This window comes from Malaclemys terrapin, chromosome 5, assembly GCF_027887155.1.
Source record: "Malaclemys terrapin pileata isolate rMalTer1 chromosome 5, rMalTer1.hap1, whole genome shotgun sequence".
NCBI lineage: Eukaryota > Metazoa > Chordata > Testudines > Emydidae > Malaclemys > Malaclemys terrapin.
The window spans coordinates 113,542,290-113,560,556 of record NC_071509.1 but is presented as its reverse complement, the minus strand read 5'-3'; the positions used below and the strand labels follow the sequence as shown (position 1 = coordinate 113,560,556).

The following is an 18,267-nucleotide window of genomic DNA, read 5'->3' as shown; positions in this document are numbered from 1 at the left end:
GAAATCTCAATGATTTGATACACAGGAAGGTGAGTTGAATTATATATCTAAAACCTTAAATTCCTTGTTTTGTCAAACTTGTATTTCATGTCCTTATTTCCTTCCCATATTTCATCCTATTCCAAAATGTAGTGCCGTGCAAGAGGAAGTTTTCTTAGTGCCCTTTCTCTCCTTATTGCCACTTATCTTAATTGAGTAGTGGTCTGTAAAATACATGTGTAGTTTTCAGAACACAGAATTTGAGGCAGTGTAAGTATAACAGAATCTTGGGCATGTAGTTGAACTGTGTAAGATTTCTAATCTTGCAAAAAGACTGATTTTTTTTTTTTTAGATGTATGCATCTTTAGATGTCAACTATTTCTTTGTGCACTTAAACTTACAAAACTATTTGGTTTTGAATGTTTTATCTCCTGGATGTAGTGGCCATTGAACAGATTTACAGTTTGCTGGGCAGCTTTGTCCTGCAACACACCAACACAATGTCACTGAATGCAATTTGTGGGGCTTCCCTGAAAGACTTGAGAAGATCTACACATCTTGTTTTATACTAGGGGTGGTGGTGGTTTTCACCTAAAACCATAAGGGTCTTGATTAATTTAGTCTCATGGTTCAGTTGCACCTAAAACGTGGTGTGGGAGTGCACTAACCTGGATTGAGACAGGTCACCAGAAGTGAAGATGCACAGAACGCGATGGAGACGAGTGGATTTGAGAGCAAGGAAACAAGCTCCCAATGTGATCCCCCAAGAGAGGAAATGAGAAGGAGGGGAGTGTGGTGTGGTGAGAGCAGGGGATTGGCAAGGCCAAGGAAGGAGCAAGTGAGGTGGGTAGATGTTCGACACAAGAGGCACAGTGATGAACAAGGTGAAGCTAGGGAGAGTGGAGGAGTGATCCAGAGCAGAAGATAGTGGCCCAGCATTTGGAGATAAGGAAAAGAAGAACAGAGGGTTCAGGGGCCAGGGTAGCCCAGCAGATGGAGCAACAGAGGCACAGATATAACGGATGCTATGATTATTAAAACAGGTAGTTAGGAGGCTGTAGCAAAGTCTCTTGCTTCCCTTGGATGTTAGGGCAGCCAGTACCACCTGGAGAAGAGAAAGCAGAGCTCCTGGCCCTCCGTAGAGGGCCTGTTCAGAGACTGCTCCCTTGGGTCTCTGATGGTCATGGTCTCTATTGGGGAAACAAAGGCAGCAAACTTGGCCTTGTGGTGGCAGCTGGCTCAGGTTGTGTAGGGGACTAGCTATGTGCATAATCCATAGGTTGCCTCCCTTGGTTTCAATACTCTTGTATATGCGGGGAGGACTGCCAAGCTGCACAGCTAGAATGTGAAGGTCCATTGAGTTCTGGACTGGGGTCCTGGTGCAAGCCCATCTCTAGACAAATTGTTGAGTACTGTCAGTATTGTCCATTTGAGGGAGGTTTTCTAAACTCCTCCCATGTATCCTTTGTGTGCTCATTGTCCTTCCTATGCCAACAATATCAATGGACTGTATCCAAGAACCAGTCACACTCCTGTGTGATTTCTGTTTCACTCCTAAAAGGCTAGCTTGTGAGATAGTCCGAACTTAAGCATTGGGGCAAACAAGTATAGACCAGGGCACTACTCCAGCTCCTGCAACATGGACAATAGTACTGACTCTGCTGGCCTTGTGAGTCTTGCTCTGCGGGCATGAATGCAGAAGCTAAATATGTATATGAATTAATTCCTCAGGGACTTTCAACAAATTACTCAGTCCCATTGCTATGATGTGCCCCCATTATGATACTGAGGTTTTATCCCTTATGTCAGAGTTGTCAGCCTTTGGTGGCTCATCGGCTGCACAGCACGGGAACTCAGAAGATGTTGAGACTTCAGCCAGGATTTGCTTTTCATTTGCCTTTCTGTACTACAGTTATTTTCCTCTTGTGCCCACCATAGGCCCTAGCTTAAAGTCCTCCCGTACTTACTTTGGTTCCTTCTGTTGTTGTTCTTCCTTTCTCCCTCCTTGCCAGATCTTTCTTGCCCTTAACACAAGGCATAGATCGTATTCTCACTGAACTGGGGGATTTTACAGTGCTCATGCCTCTGAGCAGATGAAAGGTTGCTGGAGGTGGGAATGAACGAGAAGGCTGGAGGCCTCTGAGGTGACCAAATATTCCACGGTTTTAGTCAAACTAGGTCTCCCAATTTAAATACTATCTGTGCAGCAGAACCTAGTAAACTGTAAAATGATCAGATGTCCCCGGTAAACTTCAAGAAAGTTTGCTGTCATATGCTTCCATTGGTGTTTGTGTCCTACCTCCTGGTTACTCTTTGATCTGAGGACTCGATAAAAGGAATTGCTTCAGATCCTAGTTTCTGGGTGTCTTCTTCTCAGGGCTCTGCTAGACCTTGGCATCTGGCTGTGGGACTTGCTGTCTCTCTGGCAATGGTGGTATGTTACTCAGCAAACCGTTAGCTCTTGCTGCACTCATCTTTCAAGGTGCCTTGTATTATGAGGTCTGGGAACATGTGGTACAGAATTGGCAAGAGTTATGCCAGCTTTGAACTGGTTTCGCCATACCCAAATCATTCTTAACTAAAGGCAGAGATGTCAATAGTTGCCATTGAGCTTTGTTATGTTACTGCATGACAGCCATTTCTCTAGGATTTATTCTCGGTTTTCATGCATGTGCAGCCTGACTTTAAGGTGAATCATCTGGGAGTTGAGGGTTAGTAAATAGTTACAAGACTCTTCTCTTTGTGCATGTGACTAAACACACAGCAAAGGCATTGTCCAAGGAGAGCAGTCTTTCCTTTTTGCTGTCCTATCATACGACAACAAGAGGTCCCTCAAAATGTCAGTAAATGTCACACAAATAATCAAAAGTACCACTTTCACATGGTATGTAGTCAGCCCATGCATTTTACTGCCATACCACAAGTGATCAACATGTTTCATACTGAAGTTGGAGTCCTTATAGGGCTGAATAGCTTGGACCAGGAGTAACTCGTGTATGTTAGTTCAATAAGGGCAATCCAATCATATGTTGCCAGGCTTGGGAAGGAATAGCACCAGGCCCTTATGTAAAATTGAACAAATGGTTGCACACAATATAGTGGTCTCTTATTCCTTGGGAGTATTGAGGATTGGCCATTGCCAGAGGCGAGACACTGGGCTTGTTTTCACTCAGTATGGCAATTCTTGTTATAGAATCTGTAAAAGGGAGATGAAGTACTTGAGAATAAGCCAAATGAAGGTTCTCTTCTGTCAGCCATCACTCCCCCCCCCCAGCCTGTAACCATGAATTTACCATAGATAAATTTTCAGTTTCTGGTCTTAAATTGTTCTTTTCAGCTCCTACTGAAATGTCAAAACTGACAGAGTAGCAGCAACACCATTAAGGTGACATTCTTGCCATCCTCTCCCCTCCCCCACTACAATTTTAAGATTTCTAACACACCCTTTTAAATCCCTTAATCTTAAATGCAGATTTTAAAAATCAGTTTATGGTCAAAATATATCAACATTAAGAGTCTCAAAGTAAAGATCACAAACGTTCCATCTTTCACCTTTAGAGTGTCACTATATAAATATTTAATATAAATTTTCAAGTAGTTGATTTAACATGTGAAGTGAAATTTGCAATTCTTGCTGTTCCAAACCCCTCCTCCTCCTGAAACATATTTTAAATAAACCAATGTCTCTGTGGCCTCTAGCCATAATTCTTTCTCTCCTTGGAGCATAAGTTTTAGGTAAAACATGAAAACCACAGACCCAGTTGGGACTAGGATTAGTTTTAATCTTGAGGTGATTTTTACAGTTGTAGGACTTTGTATTCTGGGGAATGTGAACTGATGGATCGCTTCTCATGGGACCCTTATTTTTTTTCCATGAAACACTACCAGTGCAACACAGATTGACCTTGGAGCCCATAGGAGTCAACTTGACTAAGAGCTTAGTTGGAGCTGGAGTGACAATCAGAAGCCAAATGAATCATATCAAGTGTGACCATTACAGGCCTGAAAATGATTCTTAATTAACTACTGATCCTCTGTGGTAGCAAGTTTCCAAAATCTGTAAATTCATAAGGGAACCAGTGAAAAACGTACAAGTAACAATTTACCTAATCTGTTAGCTCTGGTGTGCTGCCTGTTTGAAAATGCTTTATTTTTCTTGTTTCATTTGGCTCTTCAGAACACTTGCTCAGGACTCTGTCAGTAGGTTCAGTGCAACACTTCAGAGATGTATTGCCACAGACTTTCCATACGATTTTTAGATTTCATGGCGGCTGCATTTATGGTCAGGGTTTTGTTTTTTTTGTCTTCTCCTTCCACTTTACTTTTCCCAAGAGGGTTTTTTTTTTCCCGTCCCCCCCCCCCTTTTTTTTTAATCCTGAACTTAGTAGAGGATGCAAGCTCTACTTATTATTCTAAAGGCTGGAATTAATGGTGTTTTTCTTGTAATACTAACCAAAAATAAAGCTAGACTTCCTTGTGTAGAACAACAATTTTTACTGTGATGTTAACCATGTTATTTTTGTATTATAGTATTAATCACCACATTTTCACTCAAATACCAAACTTATTCTCCATGCTCTCTGACAGGCATGTCCAGACATCCTCCAGCTCCTGATATCCCTACCTTCTATCCCTTGTCTCCTGGTGGTGTAGGACAGATAACGCCACCTCTTGGCTGGTAAGATCCTCTTGCTGCAGTTTAGACATATGTTCACGCACATCCTCTCTAGGATTATTGAATGAATTGCAGAATTTATGAGCTAAGAAAAACATCGCTACAGTGAGAGAAATGACTATTTTATTTTAGTTCGAAAGATCAACGTTTTTGATCTTTGAAATAAATTGGATCTGTTTTTTAACATGTACGGAAATTGAAATACATAGATTTCACTTTGAAGTGAGAATAGTTTTTATGGCTCACACTTCTGGGTCTTGACATTTGGTAGGATTGCAGAAAAACAGGTCTCAAGAAACTAAAGATCAATTTTTTTAACAAACAAAATTGCAATTACTTGTAACAAACTTTCAAGTATGGAATTGGTTTTTTTTACTGGAAATGGCACCAAAATAGAGAACAAACTTTATATTATATTCCTTACAGAATCGGTAAGATTTGAGGACGGTACTCAGTTACTGGAGAGTTCATATATTTTTGTTAATTTTTAACACTAGCGGTAGAAGGATCCTCATGCTCAGAGTAGGATTCCTTCAGGAGCTAGTATTTACGTATAGCGTCTCCCATCACAGAATGATCAATAATGCTTCAACTGTCTGAGAATCTCCAAGCATTTTAGAATGGATAGTGTGTGTGTGTGTGTGTGTGTGTGTGTGTGTGTGTGTGTGTGGCTATCAGAGGACAAACTGAATTCAGAGGGGTTAAGTGAATTAGAATCCCATACCTTGTTACTCAATTCTGTGCCCTACCTAATGGTAAGTATTATCATTCCAATTTTAGATTGAGGGGAAACCAACATACATTTCAGACCAGATCATGCAAGGTACTGAACAGCCTCTCAACTTAAGGGGCCTGGCTTGTTTATCTTAACCAAATGAAGGTTGAGGAGAAATGATTGCTCTAAATTCATCAGAGGGATAAACAGCAGGGGGAGAGAGAGGAGTCTTTAAATTAAGGTCCAAAGTTGAAACAAGATGGATCAAATGGATATAAATTGGCCATCAAGAAGTTTAGACTAGACTAGAAATTTAGGTTTCTGATGGTCAGAGGAGTGAAGTTCTGGAACAGCCTTCCAAGGGGGGGGCAAAAATACATAACGTGTTTTAAGACTGAGCTTGATAAGTTTTACGGAGGGGATGGTATGATGATTGCTTACAGTGGCAAATATCTCCAATGGCCAGAAATAGGACACTAGATGGAGAGGGCTCTGAGTTACTACGGAGAATTCTTTCCCAGGTGTTTGGCTGGTGGGTCTCACCCACATGCTCAAGGTCTAATTGACCGCCATATTTGGAGTTGGGAAAGAATTTCCCTCCAGATCAGATTGGCAGAGATTCAGGGAGTCTTTCACCCTCCTCTGCAGCATGGGGCAAAGCTCACTGGCTGGTTTGAATTAGAGTAGAGTAAATGGCGGATTCTCTGAAACTTGCAGTCTTTAAATCAAGATTTAAGTAACTCAGCCAGAGGTTATGGGTCTCTTGCAGGAGTGGCTGGGCAAGGTTATGTGGCCTGCAGTGTGCAAGAGGTCAGGTCAGACTAGATGATCATGATGGTCCCTTCTGGACATAAAGTCTGAGTCTGAGCTCTGGGTGCTCTGTGCATTGTGGTATCAGAACACAAATCACTTGCTGAAAACCACAATAGTAAGTTTATAGCAAAGACAGCGCACCTGATTTCCAGTTTACTGTTCATTGGTCTCGAGACTGAGCTGCCGCCTCACCACTACCAGATCATTTCTGGTGGTCCTTTTCCAGCTTTGGTTAAATGCCAGCATTTCTTCTGAATAGTTTCTTGATGCAAAGATTGGGAGGGTGTGGAAGGAAGGAAGGAAAGAAACTGGAAGGAAAAGGAAGAAAAGGAGAGACTAATTGTAAAATTTGGAAATCCACTCAGCGGTGCTCACTCATACTTGAACATATTCCACAATCCGTTATGCTCTGCCTCTTTCCAGCTCAATTCTGTGCTGCAGCATTACTGAGATTTCTACTACTTTTTTCTGGTTTTGAGCACGGTTCCCCCCCCCCCCCCCCCGCCCCACACACGCATACTCACTTAGTGTGAAAACTCTCAGCCTGAGCATTATAAATGCCAGCAGCTTTGGAAGTCCCAGTTTTAACACTAAATCTGTCTATCAATAAGTGTTTGAATAGAATTGATGGAGCTTAGTCTTTCAAAGCTGGATCAATTATTCTGTCTGAACTTTGTTACTTAAGTGCATTAATCCTTGTTCAAGAGTTGCATCAACGCCAACTGGAAATAAAGGCGATGTGAACTAAGCAGAAAAAGTTCAAAGTGTTTGAAGCATTAATTGGTGATAGAATTCCATATATAGAGACAATATCTTTTAAGAAATTCTAAAGAGTGGTGGGGTTTCAAATGAGCTGGCTTTAGTCACTTGGTTGAAAAAAGAAAAGGAAAAAAGCCTTAAACCCAAGTGACTAAAATGTACTTTTCATTTTATTTATATTTATTAATAAAATATAACTTTTCTTTAGCTTCTTAAAAGTGCTGACAACTTGTGACATGCTGTATGAGATGTAAAATGAAGACAGGCCTGGGATTTCAAAGATTTCCCCTCCCTCCCCCCTCAAAAGAAAACTCTCCAAATAGTTCTCTGGGTGTCACTGTTTATACACTAACAGTGGACCAGATTCTGGTACTCATACACTGATTGCAATGGGACTACTGTTCCACAGGAGTTGAGGGTATTGGAATATGGCCCAATGACTTAAAAGTAGGTAATGTTTTTTTTTTGTGTGTTTAACAAAACCTAGATTACGAATATCTTTTCAGTGGGTGAGAGAGAAATCTTATTCAGTGCAAGCATGTAGACACCCATGAGCTACAGAATACATAGCACATAACTGTTTATGCTACCACGCTGAGTTCCCATCAAGTGCTTGTGACTCTAGGGTATCTTTTAATACAATATTATATTATTGATGGGTTCCTTTCTTCTGTGACCTCAGGCAAGGTCAGCCTGTATATCCCATCTCGAGTGGATTCAGGCAGCCCTACCCATCCTCACTCTCAGTCGACCCTTCCATGTCCAGGTAGGTGTAGGAGGTGAATGACTGACTGGGGAGTAACTGCTGGCATTAAAGGGCAAGTTGCTCTTCTGCTTGCATCTTGGTCTGCCTTTGCTTGCTTTTCAGTCAGCGAAAAATGTATGTATAATTTTTATTTAAAATGTTTGTGTATGTACAGTTTGCCTGGATCACACACTAGTCTCATTCAGCATTTCCCTGGCAGTCAGTGAAGTATTGAAATTAGAAACACTTATGAATTGTGTTAACTGATAATCAAACCATTTCATATCAAATGGGCATTGTTCGTTAGACACAACGTATTAGGAAATACCCCAGTTTTTATTCTTCAAATATGAAACCAGGCAAAACTTCTCATTCTAGTTTGAATTATGTAATTACACTCTTAAATAGTTCAAATTGGGTACTGTGCCATGTGGAAATATGCAGAACTACTCCCAAGTTGGAATTTCTTAGCCCAAAGCTATTCGAAGGAAAGGGATGCCAACAAGCTGTAAATACACACAGTATGTCTGTACTGGTGTGTGAATCAGGCACTATGTTTACATATTAGTGCAAGCAAGCAATGCTAACTGAGACTTGGCCATGCCAAACTCCAAATCTTCTCTGTGTAATGCTTTTGCACTCTGGAAAGATGGCTTACACATCCTGTGCTTGGTGTACACAAGGTTGCAATGTCCCATCTCTGCATTTTGTTTTGCTTTCACACTGGGCTTTGGATTGTCCACTTAAGTGGCGGGCTCCTCACAACTTTTTATATGGGCTTCTGTGTTTAATTACTCTTCCTCTACTCATTTTCAGGTGAACTACAGGCATGTTTCAGTCAGGGTATCCAAGAGGAAAATAGCTGCTCTCCCCACAACAAACTTTACCCCTTCCCAACCTCATTCTGTTGGGTTACTTGCTTCTCTTGTGCAAATCACTGTAGCATAAGCTTTAACACTAACAAATGCAGTAAACTGTTCTCTTTTGGGGCTTGATCCTGCAAGTACTGATCACTTGGGACTGCAATCCAGCAAGCTACTGAAGCATGTGCTTGCTTTTACAGCAGTGAGACTATTTCGCATGCTCAAAGATAAGCATGTGCTTCAGTGCATTGCTTGCTTGGAGCCAGAATGCTCAGCACTTTGAGGATCGCACCCCTGATTATGAGGATGATTTTTTTTTTCTTCTATCTTAACACAATGAAAGGGAAAGTCATCTAGTTCTGGAAGAACCAGTTGGTTTTCCCTTCTGGAATACCTGATTTGCCTTTACAGTTAAAAGATTTAGCCCAGAATGTCGGGGAAGTAGGGGTATAGGTGAAATGATCTTGGACCCTTACATGTTTACTTTAAAATATTTTGAAAAGCAAAAGGTTCTAAACTAAATACCAACATACCTATGGGGTTTTTTGAAAGGACTGTTCTCTTCCTTTTTGCATTTTTTTTTTTTTCTTTTTCTGCATGGCAGTTCCCTCCTTTGTTGGCTGGTGATGGATATTTTCAGTATTTATATGCTGCTGTGGAAATGCCCCTTTTGGTTATAGGGAAAGTGTATTTTTATTGATATCTAGTGCAACAGTAGGTATGTTCCACTTCCTTGTGCACATTGCCATCTCTTTATCTGAGAGGTAATAAAATAACTTCTTCCGACCAAAATGTTGGCCTATTTTGAATAAGCTTAGATACAATGCATGAATTTTCGCTAACTAATTTTTACATATTCTTTGTTGCAAGCTCTGTAGTGTTCTACTGCTAATGTACAAGTTTTGGATATGCAGTCTGTTCTTCCTATTGTTATAGACTCTCTACTTGGTTGGTTTGTTTTTTAGGTTTTCACATCATATGATTCCTGGTCCTCCAGGCCCTCATGCAACTGGAATCCCTCACCCAGCTATTGTAACACCTCAAGTCAAACAAGAACATCCACACACTGACAGCGACTTAATGCATGTGTGAGTCTGCCTTTCTGTGCTAGCCTTTAAATCCTGAAATGTTTGCAAATTAATAGTTAAAAGGAGGGCTGAGAAGTAAAAAAACAAAGCAAGTGTCCTTCATGGTCACTCTGAATTATGATTCTGTAAAGTTTGCTATAACTAAAGGTGGGAGTGGATGGCTCATGGGAGGAGTATTGATATGAAGCCTTTATTTCTAGGTCACTCCCTTGAATATTATCTAAGGTGGTAGCTGCCGAAAGCTGTATTGCCATTTGATGGCTTATCTGAAGCTAGGCTTGTGAGCTGATACTCAGTCAGTTTCTAGTGCAAAGGTGTTGACTGCAAAAACCCGACCCATCTAACCCCTCCTGCTCCCTGTCCCTGCCTGCCTCGACCCCTCTTCAGACCCCTGCCCCCCTGACAGCCCCCCAGAACCCCCAACCCATCCAACCCCCCCGTCCCTGTCCCCTGACCAAGGCCGGCTTTAGCAAGAGCCCAGGAATCGGGCTGTGCTCCGGCCAGGGTCGCGGGGCTTGGGGCTGGGCCGGGCCAGCACGCTCGGCTGGAACTGGGGCTGCCGCCCTGGGGCCCGAGCTGGGCCGGAGCCGCCGGGGCCAGGGGTGCTCTGCCGGCGCCGCTCGGCTGGAACCGGGGCCAGTGCCCTGGGGCCTGGGCCGCAGCCACTTGGCTGGGGCCGGAGGGAGCCGCTCGGCCAGGGCTGGATTGGGCCGCGCCGTGCCGCGCCTCCCTGGAGCCCTCCTCCTCGCGTTTCGTACCCCCCGCCCCCACCGCCCCAGCTTACCTGCTGCTGCCTGCCTGCCCCTGCTTGTTTTCAGACTTCCCGCGAACATGTGATTCGCAGGAAGCAGGGGAGGGGGAGGAGCAGGAGGACGGAGCGTTCAGGAGAGGGGAGGAGGGGGAAGTGAGCAGGGGGAAGGGTGGACAGCTGTGGGGCCGGGTGGCATGCTAAAGCTGCAGGGGATGGAGGGAGCCGGGAAAGCCGACCGGGGGGGGGAAATCCCGGACATTTTTAGATTTTTAGAAATCTCCCCCGAACGGCTATTTAAAGAACAAAAAGCCGGACATGTCCGGGGAAATCCGGACGTATAGTAGTCCTAGTAAATAGATGTGATGTCTTTTCCCCCACCACATTTTAGGAAGCCTCAGCATGAACAGAGAAAAGAGCAAGAGCCGAAAAGACCTCACATTAAAAAACCTCTGAATGCTTTTATGTTATACATGAAAGAAATGAGAGCAAACGTCGTAGCAGAGTGTACTCTGAAAGAGAGCGCAGCTATCAACCAGATTCTTGGCAGAAGGGTATGTACAATAATATGTATTTACTAGTAATTGGTGTATATAGCCTTTTTAGAGGGTTTTAAGGCGAACTTCCTGGCTTGATGGGTTGACTAGAATACACGTATTAACAGTTAGTAGAAGCAAGGATATGCAACTAAAAATAAAAACCTGTTATCTTGGTTTCATGCAGGGGAGTTAGCCATATCATCAGACTGACCCCTCTCTTTTTGACTGCAGCACTGGACATAAAAGTTGTGATTGTGTCTAACGTGTATATTACCATGGACTGTCTTAATATTTTACTAACTCCATCTTGGGAGTAAAAAGCAGGTAGAAAGAGACTTTTATTAGATTCAGTTGATCTAAAAATAAAATGCAAGTTCTAAGTAGGACCACAATCCATCCCTCGGACTTGTCTACACTTAAAATGCAGCAGCAGCATAGCTGTAGCTTCAGTGTAGACACTACCTATGCTGAGAGGAGGGATGCTCTCACTGTTGTAGATAATCCTCAAGAGGTGGTAGTTCGGTCGACAGGAGGATTCTTTGCTGTTTACACTGCAGGTTAGGTTGGTTTAACTGCATTGTTTGTGATGTGAATTTTTCACATCACTCTGTGATGTAGTTATACCAACCTATCTTCCTACTGTAGACCAGACCTTAGAATTATCCATGCCCAGCATGAGTAAATTAGCCAAGGAGATGTAGTGCAGCTGTGTTGCCTTGGTACACTGCATTTTTACTTACTTTAGAAATTATCAGATCAGAATACATGCCAAGTAACATAATTAAAAAGCCCCTCTCTCTCTCCTCTTTCTATGCAAGTTCTGAGACTGCCAATAAGATCAATTTTTCTCTCTCTTCTGGGACTTCTTTAGTTTGAGCTGTGCTTGCCAGCTACCTAAAGCCCTTGGCTTTTAAAACAGAGTTTGGTGTCAACGTGATTACGGTTCTGTTTGTAAAGAATATTGTAAAGTTTGCTTCCTGGCTCCATCAAAACATGCTTTTATTTGATTATGATTATTCTTGTATATAAAAAATAATATACTCACCTCCTCTCCACTAATCATTCCAGCCTCGATGCTCCATTTTGTTTATCTCACAAGTCTCAGAATCTTTTAATCCAGGCTATCTCGCTAATTTCATTAATGTACCTCAAGACCTACTTTTAAGGTGTGTCGACAACTTTATGTGGCTCTTACTTTCTAACTAACCCACCACCACCCCATCTCCCTCAATGAAACAAAACAAACACAAAACGTGTGTGTGTGTGTGTGTGTGTGTGTGTGTGTGCACGCCTTTTGAGTGTTTGTAACCTTAGGCCTGGTCTACACTCCAGTTAGGTTGACCCAGCTACATTGTTCAGGGGTCTGAAAAATCCACATCCCGAGTAACACAATAAAGCTGACTAACCCCTGATGTAGACAGTGCTAGGCCAATGGAAAAATTCTTCTGCTAGCTCTTCTTGGGGAGGTAGATTACCTGTGCTGATGGGAGAACCCTTCTGTTGGTGTAAATAGTGTCTATGCTGAAGTGCTGCAGCTGCACCACTCTAGTGTGTCAAGTGAAGATGAGCCCTTATTTGCTCTCTCTCCTTCATCCCCTTTCATTGCCTCTTGTCATTTTGACACTTTGCCTCAAAGAACTTGTATTCTGACACCCTTGCAGGCTTTTGGGCATTCTGATGCTATTGTGAAATGGTGACCTCTTTGACAAATTCCTAGCTGTAAGTGGGAAGAGTTCCTATTTTCTGAGCCTCTCTGGAGTCTAGGTTTTAAGTTGGCAGCACTCTGGGATCAGTGAGAACTGTTGCCTGTAGTGGATGCAACAGTTAAATATCAGAAGACATCGATATCTAATAAAAAAAAAAAAAAACTATGAAAATTGCGGAATCTGACAAAATGCAGCTTTATGGGTCTTTCATGTCTATTCTATAATGGAATTAGAACTTATCTATAGATTATGATGGCTCCTAATACCTATCTTAAAACAAACAAACAAAAAAACACAATGCCCTATTACATTATCTGATGCTTTGTTTTATGCCCATAAAAGCCAGGAAATGCAGCCTTAAGGCTGCAAATCTAGGCTATCATTCTAGCCTTACTAGCATAGTTATATCTGCCCTCTCAACACCCCCATCACAGTTGATGACTTTGTGAATTAAGGTCTCTGTGCCAGCTCCAATGTGCATTCTGAACACTGAATTCTCTTGCTTTCCTGAGTTGTTTTTTTAGACCCTGAATTTAAATCCTTGTTTATAGTAGTATTAAATGAAACCTTAATTTGAACATGTGTAGCACACTTTCAAGAGATGTGATATGGGAGAACATGTCCTTTATCCAAAGGGGCCTCTGCACTTGTACAAGTAAATCTTCTGCAAGATTTTGAAGTCCAGGCCTTGTTGGATAGTCCAGGAGTCTGAACAATTAAGTCAAAGAGAAATGAAACTCCTGCTGCTCTGTCACATCAGAAACAGTTACATGACCTTTAGGAACCCGTGACCCCAGAAAATAAAATGGAATTCCTCGTGCCACTGCACTTTCACCTCCTCATGTTACATGTAAACTTCCTACTAAGTTTTGAATGGAAAGATGAGCTTCCTTTATTAGAAAGATGTTTTTATTTTCATGGTCATAAGGCAGCTATATTCAATGCATCATTTTGCTATAAACCACATAATCTTCCCCAAAATGTGTTTATCTTATCTTAAACACTATTCTAAGCATTTTCACTTTCCGTGCATTGGAGCAGAAATGCCTAAACTGGCAGCTAGTTGAGGTACTCTGACCTTTCTAGTCTAGCCTCTCTTTCTATTGAAAGCTGGCTGCCTGAGTTGTGTCTACCTGCTGCCTGAATGGTGTTCTTTGTGTGGAATTTGTTCCCTAGCTGATACTTCCTTTTACTGGGTGTCCCAGATTGACTGACTGCTCAGATGTAAAAGGCTAACATTATTTATTCTGGAATAGTCCGTGCTCTTTGGAGAGCATTGAGATACCATGCATTTAGCTTGGTAGAAAGACATCAATAGGCTAGATTGTTATGCTTTCAACAACATATTGGAACTTGCCAAGTTAAAACCAAACCTTTACTGTGCATCTTTGACATAAGTGTCAAAAAGAAAGACATTAAAAGGACACTCTTGACCTGAAAACCTAGTCGTTTGTTAAAAGTAGTTAGAAGCAGGAGTGCCCACCTGAAACTGAGTCTCCCTGCTAGTTTGTCACGTCATTATTTTTAAAAACAACTCTTCCATGTTGTGTGAAGAATCCAAACAAACAAGGGAAATGGCTCTTCTGGGGAAAACCATGAACTTGACTTTGCACAAGTTTAAAAAGTTATCTAAACTCTTTAGTTCTGAAGTAGAAAAGGGTCGAACATTGACCCCCGTTATCTAGTAGTGCCCTGCAAACGATGCAGGTTAGATTTTAAAAGTGGGAATAACAAAGCATCTCTTTTTTTGGCCTTTAGAAATTCACTAATGAAGCTAGGAAGATGGAAAGGAGAAATGTTCTTGTTCCAGTATTTTTAGAAACTTTTCTCTGCACCCAGGAGCCAGCAAAAGACTGGTTTAGTGTTTGCAGGGGGACAGGTCACAGGCAGAGCTGCAGATGCCACTGCAATGCGGAATTGATGGTTACTAGGATGCGCTTGGGCTATCTGGTTGCCTTACTGGTGCAAACTTGCAAAAGTTAATTTTCTATATTTTCATAATGCCTAGGAGTCCCAGTCATGGAACAGGATCCCACTGTGCTAGGCACTGTACAGATACCAAACAAAAAGTCCCTTCCCCAAATAGCTTCTGGTGTTCTTTCTGTAATTTCATTTACCAGCCTTCCCGTTGGAGTCGAGCCTATAGAAATATGGATATATTTGTTTTTAAACCTAAGACAGGAGGCTCTCTTGTATTTGAGCCTGACTTAGACTGTCTCTCCACTGTGGAGAGAGTACTGGCATAGCTATGCCGGCCTTTCCCTGTACTGTAGACATATGTCCTGTATGCTGATGGAAGGGTTTTTTCCATACATTTAAGAACATCACCCACATTCTCCCATTGACACAGCTGCGCCTTTATTGAGGTTGGCAGGGCCAGCTCTAGGTACCAGCTCAGCAAGCAGGTGCTTGGGGTGGCCAAGGGGAAGAGGCGGCACGTCTGGCTCTTCGGCAGCAAGTCCCTCGGTCCCTCTTGGAGGGAAGGACCTGCCGCCGAAGTGCCACCGAAGAAGAAAGTGGCACAATGGAGCTGCCACCAAAGTGCCGCCTATCGCGGCTTTTCTTTTCTTTTTCTTTTTTTTTCCCCCTTACTGCTTGGGGCAGCAAAAACCCTGGAGCCGGCCCTGTCTGTTGGCATAGCTGTGTCTGTCAGGAGTGTGGCTTTTTCCCCCCACCCTGACCAACGTAGCTATGGCAACCTAATGGCTGAGTGTAGACCAAGCCTTAGGCCTAGTCTTAACTTAAAAGACCAGTCTAGGTACGTTGCTTGGGGCTGTGAAAAAATTTGCCCCAAGTGCTGGGGTTAGGTTGACCTAATCCCTGGAGTAGATGCAGCAAGGTTGATGGAAAAATTCTTCCATTGACCTAGCTACTTCCTTTTGAGAGACAGATTAACTACACTGATGGAAAAACTCCTTCCGTCGATTGTAGGAAGCATCTACACTATGGTGCTATGGGTGCACAGTTTCACTGCTGTAGTAGAGACATACCTTTAATATTTGCACTCAGATATGTGAAATGGAGAAGGTTGTGTAAAGGCAAATTTGTTTTATTACCAGTACTGTGGGCTTCTCGTGTGACGGTGGGCAATCATGGCTCTCTGAATAGATTATATGGAGAATCCTGTAGTTAGCATAAACAAATTTTCTCTCGCTCCAGGCAGCTGGCATTTATAATGCTGACAAATGTTCAAATGGTTGGGTAGGAAATGCAAGACCTCATGATCAGTAATGAATCTCTTCTCCACTTGCAATGAGACAGGACCAAAAAAGGATCACAGAAACATTTGTTCATGAGACACATTGCTTGGGTGTGATGTATTTCCTAGTTTAACACTGTTTGTTTTATTTCCAGTGGCATGCTCTCTCCCGTGAAGAACAAGCTAAATATTATGAACTAGCTCGGAAAGAAAGGCAGCTACACATGCAGCTTTACCCAGGCTGGTCTGCAAGAGATAACTATGTAAGTCATTTACTGAATGGATATTTTCAGCTAGTGTTTCCTAACTTTTTTTTTACTTTTAAAAGGCTCTGGGAGGTGAGGTGGTAAAGGGCCATAAAAATTTAGCCGTGTATTTACTTTCCTTTAAGGAAATCTGCTTGCTTGTTGCATTAGTGCTTCTTGTGTCATAATTACAAATTAGTGTGGAACTGAGTGGGTAGAGTAGATAAGAAGCAAAGGGAGTTTAGTCATCTTAAGTCCCTTAGACATCTCTGAAAATCATAGTCTAAAATGACAATACATATAGGTGTAAAAGTTTTGGTCTTCACTTTAAACATCAAAGTTTGGAAAACTTTGTAGCCTTAATACTTTCTGACTGATGCATTCTGTCTTGAAATGCATGAGCATGATGCCTCATATTTTTGTGAAAGAGGAAACTCAAAGTTCAACATGTAGAATTAATGAATTAAGATTTTTTTCTCCCGTAAGATTATCATATGTCCTATACAATTTATTGTATTACTACGTATAGCTCTGTGAAAGTAACTCTCTTCAAATTTCACATGCTGTTTTCCATTTGGTCTTGGCGGATTGCTATCCAAAATTTTTCTTTTGAGAAAACTTCCACAGAATGGACACTTTTTTTTTTTTTATAGGAGAACATAAAAATCATTGTGTTTGCAGCAAACTGATCTTTATCTCAAATCTTAATTTCCCATTTCTCCAAAAATCCTGAATTATTTTGAAATACCAAATCAAGTTGTCAATAAGGTTTTCAGCATGTGAGGCCACCCTGAGTAAGAGCCAAAGTAGAGGAAAAGACTTATTTACAGTGTCTGATGGGATGTTCCTTCATAAATCTCTTAAAATTACATGTACAATGAACGGAAGGAAAATGCAGTTGGCTAAAATCTGGCCCTTGCTCATGCTGCATTCTGGAGTGAATATTCAAAGCTGTGGAGAGAATTTAGCCTTGTGAGAGCCAAGCAATTAAATTAGGGTTACCATATTTTGAGTGTCCAAAAAGAGGACACTCCACGGGGCTCCAGCCCCGCCCATGCCCCCGCCCCAACCCCGCCCCCTGCCCTGCTTCCGCAAACATTTGATTCGCGGGAAGCCTGAAGCAGGCAGCAGGTAAGTGGGGGGGTGGGAGGAGGAGGCGCGGCCCAGTCTGGCCCCCCCAACCAAGCGGCTCTCTCCGGCGGCCGGCCCCGGCCCCAGCGTCTCCAGCCTGGCTCGACTCCTGGGGTGCCGGGCCCGGCCGAGCGGCCCCGGGCCCAGCACCCAGCAGCGCCAGCCCCTCCCTATTTTCCCGGACATGTTCGGCTTTTTGGGATTTCCCCCCAGACGGGGATTTGATGCCCAAAAAGCCGGACATGTCCGGGAAAATCTGGACGTATGGTAACCCTAAATTAAATATCAATCTGCTGCTCTGAAAGTGTAGCCTTTTGAATCTGTTATACATCATGAAGGCTTATCCAAACTGATCTATCGCCCATTAATTGCTGAAAAGGAGGCTCAAAACTTAATTTCATAGTATGTCTGTGCTTGTAACTACTATAAGAGGTCAAAATGTGACCTGGTCAAATGTAACGGGTCAAAACATGAAGCTTGTGATTCTGTAGGAAGCAGCATCCTAGCCTCCAACTTGAGAGACCAGGGTTTAATTTCTTCCCTGCAACCTGGGATCTTGGTCACTTAGAGAAATGCACTTTACTACACTATCTTACAGGTGTTGGGAGAATAAATAGGCTAATGATTGTGTGATGCTTTGATCCTATGGTACTGGAGTTAAAGCTGCTTTTTTTTTTTTTTTTTATTAGTTTTTGGAGCACTAAAAAAGCCTATTTGTGAATTCAGGTTGAATTTGACTCAGATTTTCAACAAGAAAAAACAGAAGAATTTCAAAAGAAAAAATGTTTTGTTTTGACTTTTTTGTGTCTAAACATTGGCCACATTTTGAATTTGAAATCTTCCTATAAATAAAAACCCACACAGACTGAAAAACACCAGAAAATCGCAAAATAAAGCACTCCAGCTGTTTTGAGTCAACTGAAAACAAATACCTAAGATAGCCCATGGCAGCTACAGTTTTCATTATAAACCAGTTTTTCTTAGGGTATTTTTTTATTTGTGAGTTAAACTCGGGGGAAGGGGGGGATTCTTAGCAGTGAGGGTGTTAGTCAGGTCAAGTG

The 18,267-nt window shown here is 42.3% G+C and overlaps 1 protein-coding gene across 6 annotated transcripts in view; it reads left to right on the top strand.

The window, feature by feature from the left end:
• LEF1 (lymphoid enhancer binding factor 1) overlaps nt 1–18,267 on the top strand; it is a 97,868-nt gene that overhangs the window by 57,915 nt on the left and 21,686 nt on the right. For 4 of the 6 annotated variants that reach the window (XR_008445197.1, XM_054030815.1, XM_054030817.1 and 1 more), the window contains exons 6-10: nt 4,568–4,658; nt 7,625–7,708; nt 9,516–9,638; nt 10,778–10,940; nt 15,986–16,093. Coding sequence is in view for 5 of the 6 variants with exons in the window: in XM_054030815.1 (XP_053886790.1) it covers nt 4,568–4,658; nt 7,625–7,708; nt 9,516–9,638; nt 10,778–10,940; nt 15,986–16,093 (569 nt within the window). In the remaining variant the exon portion in view is untranslated. The remainder of the gene's footprint in view (nt 1–4,567; nt 4,659–7,624; nt 7,709–9,515; nt 9,639–10,777; nt 10,941–15,985; nt 16,094–18,267) is intronic. The other 2 variants (XM_054030818.1, XM_054030819.1) reach the window with 1 other exon arrangement.